Source organism: Conger conger, chromosome 15 (assembly GCF_963514075.1).
Source record: "Conger conger chromosome 15, fConCon1.1, whole genome shotgun sequence".
Classification (NCBI taxonomy): Eukaryota; Metazoa; Chordata; class Actinopteri; order Anguilliformes; family Congridae; genus Conger; species Conger conger.
Window position 1 is genome coordinate 17165065 of NC_083774.1, and position 15295 is coordinate 17180359.

Below are 15295 nucleotides of genomic sequence, written 5' to 3' on the forward strand. Positions count from 1 at the left end.
GATGGTCCTGTGCCATTTCTGATTGGACCGGAACATAGGAATGCAATTTCAGCCTTCAGCCGTGTATGGCAATATTGGCGTTAACCTCTTCATAGTACTGGAAATGAAGGACAATAACGGCAGCTGGCAGTTTGAGGACTTTGCAGAAGAGTTCAAATGTTGACTATACATAAAGAATAGGAGGGTCTTATTTTAAATTCTCGTTTCCTCCATTATTTCAGTACAAAGGTTTTTTTGTACTGAAATAAACCCTAAATTGTTTTTCACTTTCATAATCTGGAAGCTTAGACAGGGAAAAAAAAACCTCTCACTGGGTTTTTATAACTGTTATGGAGTCAGCAGATTTCTAAACCACATCAGTCATAGAACACCACTAGGCCCAATACACTACCGATTGAACAAGAACAGATCTATTATAATCAGCAAAATACTGAAAACATAACTCTTATATCTCTGCTGTGTGGGGATATTCAGAAAGGAAGAATAGTCAGATTCAGCACAGGGACGTGGCCTTGAGATCACGGACTCAGCAGCCATGAAATTGTGGGTTTCCCCCTGAAAATAGCTGAATAAATAGTGGGGGGGGGGGCAGCAGAATGAAGTGGGGAGCCATGATATTCCCATGGTCCAGCCTACACCTGTCACTGCTGTGAACATGGGATGGCTAGGCCTTGCGTGACCAAGTTCCAATGTGCCTTTTTTCCCCTTCCATGGCGAATCTGAGTCTGCGGTTTTATTATTCTCTGATGTTTCCGGAGGTGCTCGTGAATTAATACCTGGGGGAAACCATGAAATACAAGTGTAGACTGCACAGCATGGATGGAAACCTCAAGCTTAAATTGACCATAAACATCCTGCAGCTGTCTTTTAGTATGTTTCTTAGATTTGCACAAAAACAAACATAAAAACTAGCAAGTAAGCCCCATACTACAGATCAGCCTTGGTGGTAGAGAGTTGTGTTTAAGTAAATACAGTAATATACTGTACCTGTAATTACACTGGTGCACAGTGAACCTGAATCCCACAGAATCACTAGGCGCATCTGTAGCAGTTCCATACTCCTCACACTGACCCAATTTTTGTGTAAACAAATACCACTGGAAAACATGAGTAATCAACCCACTTCTTTCTTTTTTTTTTTTTTTTTTTTTTTTTGCTGATAAGCCAATTTCCTGTGAAACTTTCCCACAATGTTTCATAAACAGTATGCTTTATTTAATCTGTGTTATATTTCATTGTACCTCTGAAACCTGCAGTACCCTAGCTTTGATGTACTGTAGCCCAAAACCTGAATGTTTTTGCTGTTGCCCATGAAAGTCTCAGCCTGTAGCCAGAAGACTGAACGGAAGGTTTCCTTAAAAACAAGCCAGGGTGTTTTAAACAAGGTTTGCTACAGTAAAAAAAACAATGTTGAGGTTTCCCCCCAGGACACTATCCTTTTTGACCACACAGTTGTGTGCTTCCAAGGAAAAAGTGAATTGCCAGTAAATTACGATGTGGTTATTACCCCCCCCCCCCCCATTTCTATCTCATCCAGAGCAAGAAGCCTGTTGCTCAGCCTGTGGTGGAGATTGTGATGGAGGAGGCCTGGAGGAGCACCACAGACTACAGACCAGGGTTCCCACGCCCACAACGTGGAGCACCTGAACCAAAGGGTCTACCGTCGGGGCAACACAGGGCCCAGGATCCAGTGCAGAGGTGTCTTGTCCGCCAGTGGTAGTGGGAGAAACTGCCACTAGGGAGTCAAGGAGCTGTAGTCTTCCCTTCCCATCTCATAGATGACAGACATTCTACCTTCCAGCTCAGTCACCCTTTGGTTGGGATGCACACAGCTCAGTCATCCTTTCTTTGGGATGCGCACAGCACACACATGTCTGTGAGTGCTGGCAGGGTCCTGTGATGTCACAGCTTAAGGAAGTGTCCAGGTCATGGAGATGCCGCTTGTTGACGTTCACACTTCCTACAGGCAGCTGTTCAGACCTGTGTGCTGTCTTCAGAAGAACACAACATGGTGTATTCCTTTCCTTTTAAATCTGTCGCTACATGAGACAGTACACCACGTTCGATTCCGGATAAAAACAAAAGCGTCTCGAAAGGCGATATAGCACTTGATTTCCAGTTGAGGAACATATAAGAGGGATCTTCTAGAATGGGAAATAATTAGACTATGGGGCAGGGAGCCACATGAAAGATGGCACTGTATATATAAGTATATCACCCTGCTAATGTTTCCCCAGTGTCCTCAGTCGAATAGAAGTTACAGTAATATTACAGCAACTCGCTGCATCTCCTTTTCATGGGTTGTTGGCCAAATGCCAGTTCCAGGAAAGGTAGAATGAACCCTTCTTGATTTACTGTGGGATAGGTCACTGAAGGGCGGACACACTGTTAAATGATGTCAATAGAGCCTAGTCTGTCCCAAACAAGTTTTGGGGTTGTCATGGTTTAATAGGCACAGTGGGTACCACGGATGCAACAGTTCAGTTCACCACCCACAGTTTGGCTTGCACGTGTTTGGTTCAGTTGCTTTTTAAATCCTCTTTCATGTCTAGCTATATTTTAAAAATAAACACTCACACCTTTGTGATTATTTAATGTTTCATGTGAAGGTTATTTTGGCCATTTCTATTTGATCTCATAGAACAATATATAAAGAATACAAAGGTTGGTTAACTCTAACACTATCTATCACTACCAGTGAAACTATTTTCACAGGTGAAGTTGCAGTGAGTGCAGCTTATAGCTGAAGCACCAGTCAGTCAGTCAGTTTGTGAAATGGCAAGTGTGTGAGAAAACCCAGAGTTGGAAGATCCGTGACACCAAGACCCGCAAACCAAAGCCATCCGTGGGCTTGGTGAGCCTTTGCGCCAGTAGTGGATACAGTTGACAGAGGCAGACAGAGACCACAGGGCATAAAGTGGTGCAGCAGACCCTGAAGGACAATGTGGAGAAGTCATCAACTGGAAGGGGCACTATTGGCAGAGTGTAATGTTAGCCTTCATCAAAATAGCATGAGCTGAGAATTATAAGATTCTAACTGACGTTTTTGACAAAATGAGTTAAGTGTTATAAACATGTTGTTTATAGGGCACTAAATGCAGCCAGCATCATAATTCATTGGACAGGGACACATTTTTTGTTATTTCGGTTCTGTACTGTAGCACTTTGAGTTGGAAAGGGTACAATGACAATGAGGTTGAAGATTGCCAGCTTTAATTTCAGGGTATTTTCATCCAAATCAAATGAATCGAATTTAAGTGAACCAAAATAACAAAACAATATGTCACTGTCCAATTAATTATGGTATACTGTATATCCGTGAAGTTTTATACAAAAATACTGTTTAAAAATGCTCAATGTTAAAGGTTTTGTCTGCTTGGAGCCATGCACAGCACTTTGGAATCTCAAGTATCTCAAAACTACTCAGAATGCAGATAGAACCTAAATAATAAACTCAGGATAAAGCGACTTTAACAACAAAACACCCCCCAGTATATTTACTAAATAAAACACTCCAGGCACTGTGTGGTTCGTTGTTCTCCCAGGTGCCTTGGGAGTCCTGAAGGAGCCATTTTCTCACACTGACTGTGTAAACTGGTCCGTTTGGGAGACAGAAATTAATTGTGACAGATGGGAACACTAGCTTCTCAAGAGATTATGAGGAGACTTGGGGCATGCAGGCAGCTTTCAGTCATGTGATTCAATGTGAGGGAACCGCAAAAACAACACTTTCTGGGTTTGTCAGTTGACAGTTACCTGCCTAATCATAATACCATTATAATATAATCATGTAAAATAATATGAAATCATGTTTTAAGGGCATTTACAGAATGGTTTAAATGATTGACATTCATTTAAATCATTACACTAAATCAAAATTCCTGTTTCATTTCTTGTTTCCTTCCCAAAAATAAACTTTTTTGTGTCAGTGACTAACAGCATCCTGCTTAACTGGAACCAGTGGCAGCTGATGGAGAAGAGTGACTCATTCATAAACAGACGGACCGTATGAATTTTCCAGCTAGGTAAGACAAAGATACAAAGTACATACCAGAGGTGCACAACTGTCTTTAAAAGGGGATTTGAGAAGGTTAAACCACAAAGGATAACCAAAAAATGCTGGTTTTTGGACAGAGAACATTTATATTGCAGATTGTTATTGTGTTTCAACAGTTATCAACAACTGGGTGCAGTACTGATTGCGTAATAATAACCTGAAAGTTTCAGTTTTCTGAAGTCTCAATGAGGTTTGAATGTCAACCAAGGTAGTTTTCAAAACATCAACCCAACCAAAAGAAAAAATCACACTGAATAACAGCGTGAAATACATTCTATACTGTAGCTTCCATTTACAAATCAGTCAGCAAGAAATTTGCACTGTAAAAAAGGCACATACGGCATGCTCAGCGTTTTTACTGTCGGCTGCACTGCAGTGACCTTCAGGCCGAGTGGTGGGATACACTTTGTTTTATCAGGTGCAGTTACCCAGGGATACTAGGAGCCCTGTGGGACCAGAGCAGAGAGACTCCAGGCATGTACTAGTCTGTACCTGGTCCCCACATCCACCCTCAGGAAATTGCAGGAAGGGTATGTACAGTTGTGTTCAAAATAATAGCAGTGTGTTTAAAAACGTGAGTAAAGCTCAAAATCCTTATAATAGTTTTTATTTCGATGCATTGGGAACACTGCACATTATATCCTAAATCAAAACATGAAGAAAAATGTGTCAATTTTTTAATTACTTTACAGAAAATTAAGAAAAATGAATATTGGGCTGTTCAAAAAAATAGCAGTGTCTGCATTTTTCTTTACAAACTCAAATATTTGCTGTATAAACTGAAAAATCTTCAGGATTTAGCATTCCTGTGAATCACTAAACTAATATTTAGTTGTATAACCACGGTTTCTGAGAACTGCTTCACATCTGTGTTGCATGGAATCGACCAACTTCTGGCACCTATGAACAGGTATTTCAGCCCAGGATGATTTGACAACATTCCACAATTCCTCTGCATTTCTTGGTTTTGCCTCAAAAACAGCATTTTTGATGTCACCCCACAAGTTTTCAATCAGATTAAGGTCAGGGGATTGGGCTGGCCACTCCATAACTTTAATTTTGTTGGTCTGGAACCAAGATGCTGCTTGCTTACTGGTGTGTTTGGGGTCGTTGTCTCGTTGAAACAAGGGCATTTCCTATTCGGCATAAGGCAACATGACCTCTTCAAGTATTTTGATATAGGCAAACTGATCCATGATCCCTTGTATGCGATAAATAGGCCCGACACCATAGTAAGAGAAACATCCCCATATCATGACGCTTGCACCACCATGCTTCACTGTCTTCAGAGTGTACTGTGGCTTGAATTCAGTGTTTGGTGGTCGTCTGACAAACTGCCTGCGTCCCTTGGACCCAAAAAAAACAACTACTTTCATCAGTCCACAAAATGTTTCTCCATTTCTCTTTAGGCCAGTTGATGTGTTCTTTGGCAAATTGTATCCTCTTCAGCACGTGTCTTTTTTTTAACAGTGGGACTTTGCGGGGGGCTTCTTGCCGATAGATTAGCTTCACACAGGCGTCTTCTAATTGTCACAGTACTCACCGGTAACTTCAGACTGTCTTTGATCACCCTGGAGCTGATCATTGGCTGAGTCTTTGCCATTCTGGCTATTCTTCGATCCATTCGAATGGTAGTCTTTCGTTTTCTTCCACGTCTCTCTGGTTTTGCTTTCCATTTTAAAGCATTGGAGATCATTTTAGCCGAGCAGCCTATTATTTTCTGCACTTCTTTATACGTTTTAATCAAAGTACGCTGTTCTTTTGAACAATGTCTGGAACGAGCCATTTTTCTCCGATTTTCAGAGAGAAATACATGCAAACATGTGCTGGCTTCATCCTTAAATAAGGGCCACCTGATTCACACCTGTTTTTTCACAGAATGAATGACCTCACTAATTGAACTCCACACTGCTATTATTTTGAACACGCCTCTTCACGCCTCTTGAATTAATTATTCAATTACATAGACTCAGGAGCATGTGTATCATGAATGTTGGGTCTGTTGGTTTTCTATGTCTCTACTACACCTACTGGTAAATTATTTGCCATGTAGTAATATATTTTCTACCAAAAACAGTGATTGATCTGGTAAGTCATGTTGGACTGCTATTATTTTGAACACAACTGTATGTTCAAAACAAATGCAGCAACAATTCAGTATGTACTCTCCTTGGAATCTGAGCCTGTTTAATCTACAGCAACGTGGATTTCACACGGAACACTCCAAAGGCCTGTGAGGCGTGCACGGTTTTTAAAATCCATACAAATAAGAAAAGATTAGAATTTTAAATGAACATCCTGTCATGTGGTGCTATGACACAAGAAAGAACACAGGTCTTCAGAAAGTGGACACCGTGTCTTTGTATCATTAATGAGTGACTTCTCCTCATTGGCCAGGATCATGAATAATTTATCTACTTGCAGAGCTGCCTGCTGCTGCAACACATTCCCCACACTGGGATTTCAGCCTGTCTGTTTTAATGGTACCAGTGCTAACACAGCCAGTCTGTTGTAATGGTACCAGTGCTAACACAGCCAGTCTGTTGTAATGGTACCAGTGCTAACATAGCCTGTCTGTTTTAATGGTACCAATGCTAACACAGTCTGTCTGTTGTAATGGTGCCAGTGCTAACACAGTCCGTCTGTTGTAATGGTACCAGTGCTAACACAGTCTGTCTGTTGTAATGGTACCAGTGCCAACACAGCCTGTCTGTTGTAATGGTACCAGTGTTAACACAGCCTGTCTGTTTTAATGGTACCAGTGTTAACACAGCCTGTCTGTTTTAATGGTACCAGTGTTAAAACAGCCTGTCTGCTGTAATGTTACCAGTACTAACACAGTCTGTCTGTTGTAATGGTACCAGAACTAACAGTCTGTCTGTTTTAATGGTACCAGTACTAACACAGCCAGTCTGTTTTAATGGTACAAGTACTAACACAGCCTGTCTGTTGTAATGGTACCAGTACTAACACAGTCTGTCTGTTGTAATGGTACCAGTACTAACACTGGCCTGTGTCAGCTTGTGTTCAGTGCTGCTGGGGAAATGGAGCTGATATTAACAGGTCAAACATTCACAATTATGTGGCAATGGCCCATTTAGACATGGAAAAATCGATCTGTGCTGACATCAAATATGAGCTTGTTTATTTAAGCTAATGTTTTTTTGTTGTTGCCATAAAAGCGGACTGCTCTCTGTGAGCTTATCAACGTTTGATCAACACATTTACATAGGACTGGCACCCATCTCCTCCAGTGTGGTTGAAGTGAAAACCAGCAGCACAGCAGAACTGCGCACAGCAGTGAAACTGTAAAACCGCACGCTGTCTGGGCTCTATAGGGCCTTTGTCTGTGCGGAAAGCTCCGGGCCGTGCGGCCGGCCCTCAGGATCATGGAAACAGGGCTCACATGCTGGTGAGTAAACCAGGACAGCGGCTCAGAGATACGAGGGAGCGAGGGCAGAGTCAGAGAGCCTGACCCTGAGCTGGCTGACTGACAGCCCGCCACAACGCTGGACTCGCTACACGCCGCCTCCCCTCTCCTCCCCGGGCCTTGTTTTCCCAAACAACCTCTCAGATTAGACTTCCAGACCGCTGGAAATATGCAAAATGGCATCTGCTCACTGTGCGAGCACTGAACAGACCCAAATAGCATGAAGATAAAGATTAAAGCAGAAACATGGATCTTCCCATGTGATATTCGGTGATGAGACTGAATAAACAAGAAAGGCATCTTCAAGAAATGTATCTTCAACTGAACCCTGCATTGTTGTAGTTTAATGAAACATTCAATTCAATCTGCCTCAAAGCAGACGGAAATGCCTTACACACTTATTGCACTGGCAATATGAGAGTCCGGAAGAAAAGCCTTGGACCAACCACTCAAAGGGTTTGTACATACATAATAATATACATAACTAATTTGTCCATAGTACCAACAAAAGCATTTTACCAAGACGTCAATTGCCTTATAATGTGTACCAGAGGAAAGCTACTGAATAGAAAACAGGAGGATTTAAACTTAATTAAATCCAACAGATGGACACTGAGCTGAAATGACCCTTTACAACAAAGAACATGCTGAGTGGGGGCCTTTATGGAGAATTGCCATCGACAGAATAGTAATGTAGCACTCGTCCAATTTGAAAAAAGCCCTTCACTGCAAAAAATAAACTGTAATTGTTAAACCAACATTGTAAGTAGGCTTCTGTGCCAAAAATACATTTTATGAAACTATAATGACATTTTTTGGAAAGCTACAAATATAGGGAGTATTTTAACCACATGTGCTGTCTGGAGGCTCAGTGCTGGTATTTCCCCTTTTTACTCTGGGAAGCGTCTTTGTGGCATTCTTCTGTCAAAGGGCTATACAAATAAAATGGAACTTCTTCAAGGAAATGGTTTTGAAAACTTGCTAGGCATTTTAGGGGAATTTGAAAGCATAGTGTTTCATTGAGTTATGATTGGATCTAAAAGTTGAACATTTCTCAAACAAAGAGGAAAGAAGCGTGACGTATGCAGTCTGAAATGTATTTTTTAAGCGCTTGCAAAATCTGTGTCCATATTAACAGGAAGTATCATAATCCATCCCTTATTTGAAATAATATTTAGGGGTGTACCTCCATTCAAGATGCACAGATTCCCGGAGAATGAACAAGCATCATTATTTTAAAAGCTGCGCACTGCACCACTGTCCTGCAGACTGACTTCAGTGAAAATACAACCAAAGTCACCAGAGATGGTGTTCAGAGCAAGGGTGTTTCTAGCATTGCTTAAGATCTGAAATGGGGCCAGCTTCCACTGGGAGAAAATGTTCTGAACGACAGGCGGCAATGATTCAGGGTCTCTTTCCTGGAGTATTTTGAAAAGTGAAAAAACTGTCATAAATATCAGGGATGGCAGTTCTCAGCAGAATAGTGGGCAACTGGCACCTCTTTGCAGCATCCGGTGGAAAAGATGCTGGAGAGGGTGTTGGAGGAACCATCAAAAAGCTATTTGTATTGTGGCGGAAAACGTGTCAATTCCACGTGTCATCTGAAAAGCAGTACGCCCTGTGTGCTCAGAAATCGGTAATGGCTGCCACCTTCCAGTATAAGGACTGCCCCTATGCCCCTGCTGCATAAGGCCAGGTACCCAGCAATGCACTGTATCTGAGTACTTCATTCTGGAGACATCTCAATGCCTGGAACCCAATGCACTCAATGGTGCCCAATGCAGAATGCAGCATGGTGTGACCAGCTTCTACATGTAAGGACTCTAAACATCCGGCTACTGATCAAAACGCTTTACGAGCTGGTTGTTATGTGACTGTCAAGTTCACAACAGACAGGTCTGGATTTAAAAAAAGAAGAAAAAAAAAGCTCTTGTAGGATTTGTGCTCAGTGTAGAAATGAAGGATTGCGAGCTGAAATTTTTTTTTTCTTAAAGAAGAGCAAAGTCATGTGTATTTTAAACTGAATTATAGTTTCAGTCCTGTTACCAGAACATATGCAACTAAATCACCAATAAAATCAAGATTGATCTTGACTCAATAATGTGTTATGTTAGAAAACAAAATTATAAATCACACCATTGAAAAACTTCAGAAAACTTGATAAGAACAGCATGTCATTGACGCCGTTGCCAGCAACAAATTCCACTTTTTTTCCACTCCTAAAACAGCAAATGTGTAACTCAGTTACCCCTTGACTGAGCTCGTAAATTAATTTCTCAAAACATAATTTGCTGAACAAACTGATGTAGTATATTTCAGATTCTGCTACCTTGCTCAAATAAACAGCAGAAAGTTCATCACTGCCAGGACATGAAGAGATGAAAACCCAGATCAGCATCCCCTAAAGCACTGTTGAAACAACCCCACCATTATACCACCCAGTTACCTAAATCAAACTGCTATCTAAACATAACCCCGGGTTATTTCAATTTAATACTGGCCAGTAAAGTACATCAGATAAATGCTGATTAATACAACCATTTGACAACCTCAGGGGAATTCCTTTCAGTAACAGTCCAGAGAACGGAGGAATGTCATTTAAAAACCGCTAGACACCTCCATATACATTCAGATTTATAGTGACCAGAGGAATGCTGTTGTTTATCTTGTCAGATGTCCACAGCTGTGGAACACAGTCTTGATTGTAATATGTCACAAACATGCCACAGGAATTTCATAACAGAAACCAATATATGGAGGATCAATTTGATTTATTTTTAACCTTTATTTAAACTGGGAGTTTCATTGAGATGAAGAATTTATTTATTTTCCAAGAGAGTTACCTGGCCAAGACAGGTAGCAGCACAGATTAACAACAAAATCAAAACAATGATTGACTGTAATGGTTAACAGCATCTATTCCTTTTCTCTCAAGAGTGGCCATGTTCTGTTAGTGAGCTTGGTCTTATCAGCATTAATAACAAGTTTCCATTGAAGAAGGCTTTGAACATGAAGTGTTAACACACAACAGTATGTATACTGTATGTCATCTACATGAAAGTGAAGATCAGCATTTGACACATGACCCAGAGAATTTATATAAATAATAAGCAAAATGGTACACCCTTACAAAGCGATAGAACATCAGAACATAGTCCATCAAATTTCATGCACTTGAACCTACTGTATCATGAAAAGTGATGCAAAGTGTTACTCTTTTATCAATGGCAATATAAATATAATTGTTTCTACCTTCAGGACAGCTGTTTCCTGAAACCTCACTGTTTTTTTATTAAACTGCATTAGTGCACAAAATCTCCTTGATCCTATGACTCCAAGACTTTGTCACCTTGGACAGTGTTAATAAAATAGCTAATGGCTTATAGTTATTAAAATAATTTGTAAAAACACCTCATAAAACAATGACCGGGCAATCTGGAATGAGCTCTATTCCGCTCCATTTAAAATGCAATAAATCACGATAATAACCTTGTTCATTAAAATACTTAAGATTAATAGCAGAAATTTGTGGGAAACATTAGTTAAATTAAGTCAATTAAAGAACATTTAGATGTACTGGATCAATGAGTAAAAATATTTTGGATTTTGAGGTCCAAACTTAACACGTTCCTGCAGTCCCATAAATGCCTCAGTCTTTTTGTATGAAAGAGGTCCTGAACTCCTGTGTTTGTCAGAATCTCACTGGCGCTGCAGGGTATTGTAGAAAGTGAGGTGCAGATTTTGGGGAGGGGATTTGTTACGGCACATTCACCACCCCGAATGACCCGCTAATGCAGACCACATGCCGTCATGCAGACCCACAGTGAAGCATCTGGCAGGAAAGGAAATCTGTCACAGACGCTTGTGTCCGGTGCTCGATATGGTGCTTATATGATTTCTCATGCACATATACCCAAATACTGGAGCGACCGTGGCACTCCTAATATGTACCAACAAATCTCAAAATATCAGTTTTTCAATATCAGAAAAAGTCAGTCTGTCAGTCCATCAGGCCTTGGGACACCATGGCGGAGAGATTCCATAGTCCAAAACAAATCCGTTTTTGCGACGGAAATCCAACATTGGGGAATAAGGAGATTCCAATTTTCCATAGGTTTATTTTTCCCCACAAGCTGTGATGCAGTCCTTATTCGGAATTGAATTGTGAATTTGTATTGGCAGAATAGCACAATAGTTAAGGACAAGCAACTGCACACGCAACTCACAATTTATGGGTTCAATTTGTAGCTGGGAAGCTGCAGTTGTATCTTTGAACATGGTGCTTAACCAAAACTGCTTTCGTAAAACATCCAGCTATAAAAATAGATTGCATGGGAAAAAAGTAATCTGTATCTGTATCTACTTTTCTCTGCATCAGAACATCTGCTATATGCCATAATGTAATTTTACATTAAATAGCTTATAGCCTATGAGTTACAACCTGAAAATGAGATTTGTCATTGGCAACAATTCTCTGTGAATTTTTTCGAACTATAGCATCTTGAATCACATATTTATTTGACCTCTTAAAAAATAACATATGGTGGAGATGTTAACAGAATGACTGATGATGAAGATTAAAAATCTGTATTTTTTATCACTGGCCCAGCAGTTACTTCACAAATAACAAATCAATCTGTTTCCAGTTTCAAACTGAAAACATCAATTGGTACTTTGTCACAGAGACACACTGTCAGAGCTCCAGTCAAAATACAAGTATCAGCCAACTGACCTAGTGAAGTTTAAAAAATGATTTACACCACACCTGTCAAAAGATCCTAAATTTAAAGCCCTTTGAGCATACTGCATGAAAAGCACTAAATAGACCTACTATTACTAAGTGCACTGCAGTGATAGTGCTGAAGGATATGCCGTCTTCAAGAAAGGATGGCATTTACTCTCACACTCTAACATACACACACACACACACACACACATACGGACTGCACACTAACACACACACACACACACACACACACAAGTAGTCTCCTATCAGATGTCACACGTCTGATAAAAACTTATCACATCAGGGTCACCAACTGTTGTCCCCACAGATTACATCGGCTTGACAACTGTAGGTATGTGAGAGGCGAAGGAAATGCATGTAGTTTTACCAGGCGCTACTGGAACAGGGTTAATTAAATGTTTTCATGAAATGACTCCTAAAGATAAGTTTAACTTATCTTTGTTCTAACAGTTCAACATAAGGAACTGCAAATGTCCGGCAATAGTGTGGCTCTATATGTTCGCTATCTATTTGTATAGACGCGGACGTGCCTGTGGCCTGTATAGCCTACAATGATACAATTATGAATCTTATGAATAGTGTACCAGTGAGTGATTACGGGGTGCAGGTATCCTGTTATCGATGTCTGTTAGGACTCAAGTGCGAGTCAATAAGAATGCAGGTTAAAATGAATACAATTTATTAAACAATGTGCAATGCAGAAATAGTATGACAATGTATTATGTAGATGTATTATGAATGAATATACGCGAATGGCATGCAGGAGGTCATATTAGCGAGTCTCCTCGAACCATTCCACATTTCTCTCTCTATAGGGGCTACAGGAAATCAAATAAAGAGTCACAAGATGGCGATAACAAGAATGTTTCTGCTGATGTTATCTCTGTATGTCTAACAAACCTGGTTAACCTTTGTAGCACAGCTGGATGCTGACTCACAGGTAACTTGCATTACCTGTGGTTTATTTCTAAATGGTTCAAGATCTTTATTCAGCACCCAGTGTACCACATCACCAATGACACCAAACTTTCCCACAACATTAGCTATCTAAAGACACCAAACACTGTATGTGGAAAATCCATGATCTATACAGTACTATTTCAACTTAACAGTTAATAATTCTGAGGTGGCAGAATTATGCAGAGGCAGCGCAATTATGGGTGCAATAGTCCAGTATTGATGGGTGCAATAGTCCTATATGACGTCATTTCATCAAACCTTGCTGACCCTGTTTCAACATAGTCTGTTTCCTTTTGCGGGTCTGCAGAGAGGCACACTTATGTAAAATGCCCAACACACACACACACACACACACACACACACGCACGTACGTACCCAGGAGAGCAAACGCACACCTCAGTGGTGCCATCGCTCACACCCGTGTCTAGGATGTGACAGCGAAACATTGTTTACCAAGTCAGTTATACAACAAATGTAAAGTTTTAAACTTTCATCTTAACCACCCTTACTTTATAACCTTATTTCTTATTCCAAAAAGGTGCAGACAAGGGAGTGAAATGTTGGATAAAAGGAGTTTTTATTTTAAGCTGCTGCATGTAGCCACTCCCTAACATAATTATGTTCCAAACTAGCAGAACCACTATGTTATATTTATGGGGCATGAATGGGTGTTTATAAAACAAATAAAACACACATGTTTTAGTAGGTACAGGGAGTGTCCCGGGACACCAATGTCTCGAGTTGGCTAGATCATGTAACACACAAAGTTCAGTTGATTTAGTGAATGAAACTGTACTGCTTGACATATTTGCAGGTTTTGCTAGGATGGTTGACTGCCATCAATCAAATCCTTCCTTCATCTATCAAGCCAGTGTAAAATATATAAGGCATCCACCCATCCGCAGTAAACCTACCAGACACGAGCTGGATACTTCTGATCGGCCTAGAATCCTGCTGCACAGTTAATAAACAGACAACAATAGTCATAATGACTTAAATGTACGTTAACAGTGCCGTTTTAACCACTAACCAGTAACTGTGTCTAAAAAGCAGATCTGCCATTTAATAGCTTATTTATCTATAATGAAGATGTGAGGGAGAACCGCGCAGTGTTCGCTGAGCGAAATCATCACCAAAACAATAGTCGAGCTTCTGGGAGCTCTGAGCTCGACAACGTCGAAGGAAATCAGCCGGCTGCATCATCTACAGATCCACAACAGGAACACCTACCAATTCTTACAATAAATAATAGGCTACTCCAAATTGCTACTGTATGCCAATTTGGAGGCACCAAAAAACTCATGTAGCCCATGTAGTTTCCTATTACAGGTTCCTGCGGATACTACCTTTGTTTACTTTCCTCTTACGTGAAAATGACAGCACTTTGCTTACAGAACGTCTGTGCAGTGGATTTGTCAGAGGTACCATGGATATATATGCTACATGATTTCCATACCTAAAATGTTATATTCAGTTGAGAAAATTTTAATTGAATTTTTTTTTTTTATCCCAACTATCCAAAATATGTGGATAGGAATACTGCATTTAAAAAATATATCTACTCACCATTATTTTATACTCAGCAGTTACAGTATGCTGCGTCTGTTGTAAAAGTCCGTTTTATGCAGGTATTTTCTTTGTAAAAAAATTTTTACAGGTCCGTGGCAATTTTTTATTGAGCAGAGTGATTTAGAATTTTTTAAAAGATAAGGAAAGTGAAGTCCAAGCTTTTGAAAAACGGTCTATTAAGATTCTTCTCACAGCCAAGTATCCCCCCTATCCATGGCTATTGCAGCAAGGTAAAACAGCAGCAATCATCTGCGCACGCACAGGACAGAACTAAAACTATACAGCACTCAGACTGAAGTTGAACTGGTCGCTGACGACCTACCACGCATGCTAAACAAGCGATCCATAAATGGAGAATTCGTCTTTTCCTCTCCACCAATGGCAACCATACTTTATTGCGTCACTCTAGAGGGAATCCTCCCAGATTACTTCATTCCTGCTGCTGCTGGTGGGAATAATGGGATGGGGGCACTATAATACTTCTGGGTAATGTAGTATGAAATAATTGTTCCACTATTGCCGTTAAAAACAC

General features: G+C 40.4%; 1 protein-coding gene across 1 annotated transcript in view; it reads right to left on the bottom strand.

Annotated features, from left to right (window-relative positions):
* The window catches only part of LOC133111310 (unconventional myosin-Ie-like), a 45183-nt gene extending 30158 nt beyond the window's left edge, over positions 1-15025 (bottom strand). The window contains exon 1 of the mRNA XM_061221519.1: positions 14761-15025. Coding sequence (XP_061077503.1) covers positions 14761-14763 — 3 coding nt within the window. The 5' untranslated portion in view covers positions 14764-15025. The remainder of the gene's footprint in view (positions 1-14760) is intronic.
* Positions 15026-15295: the final 270 nt, after the last annotated feature.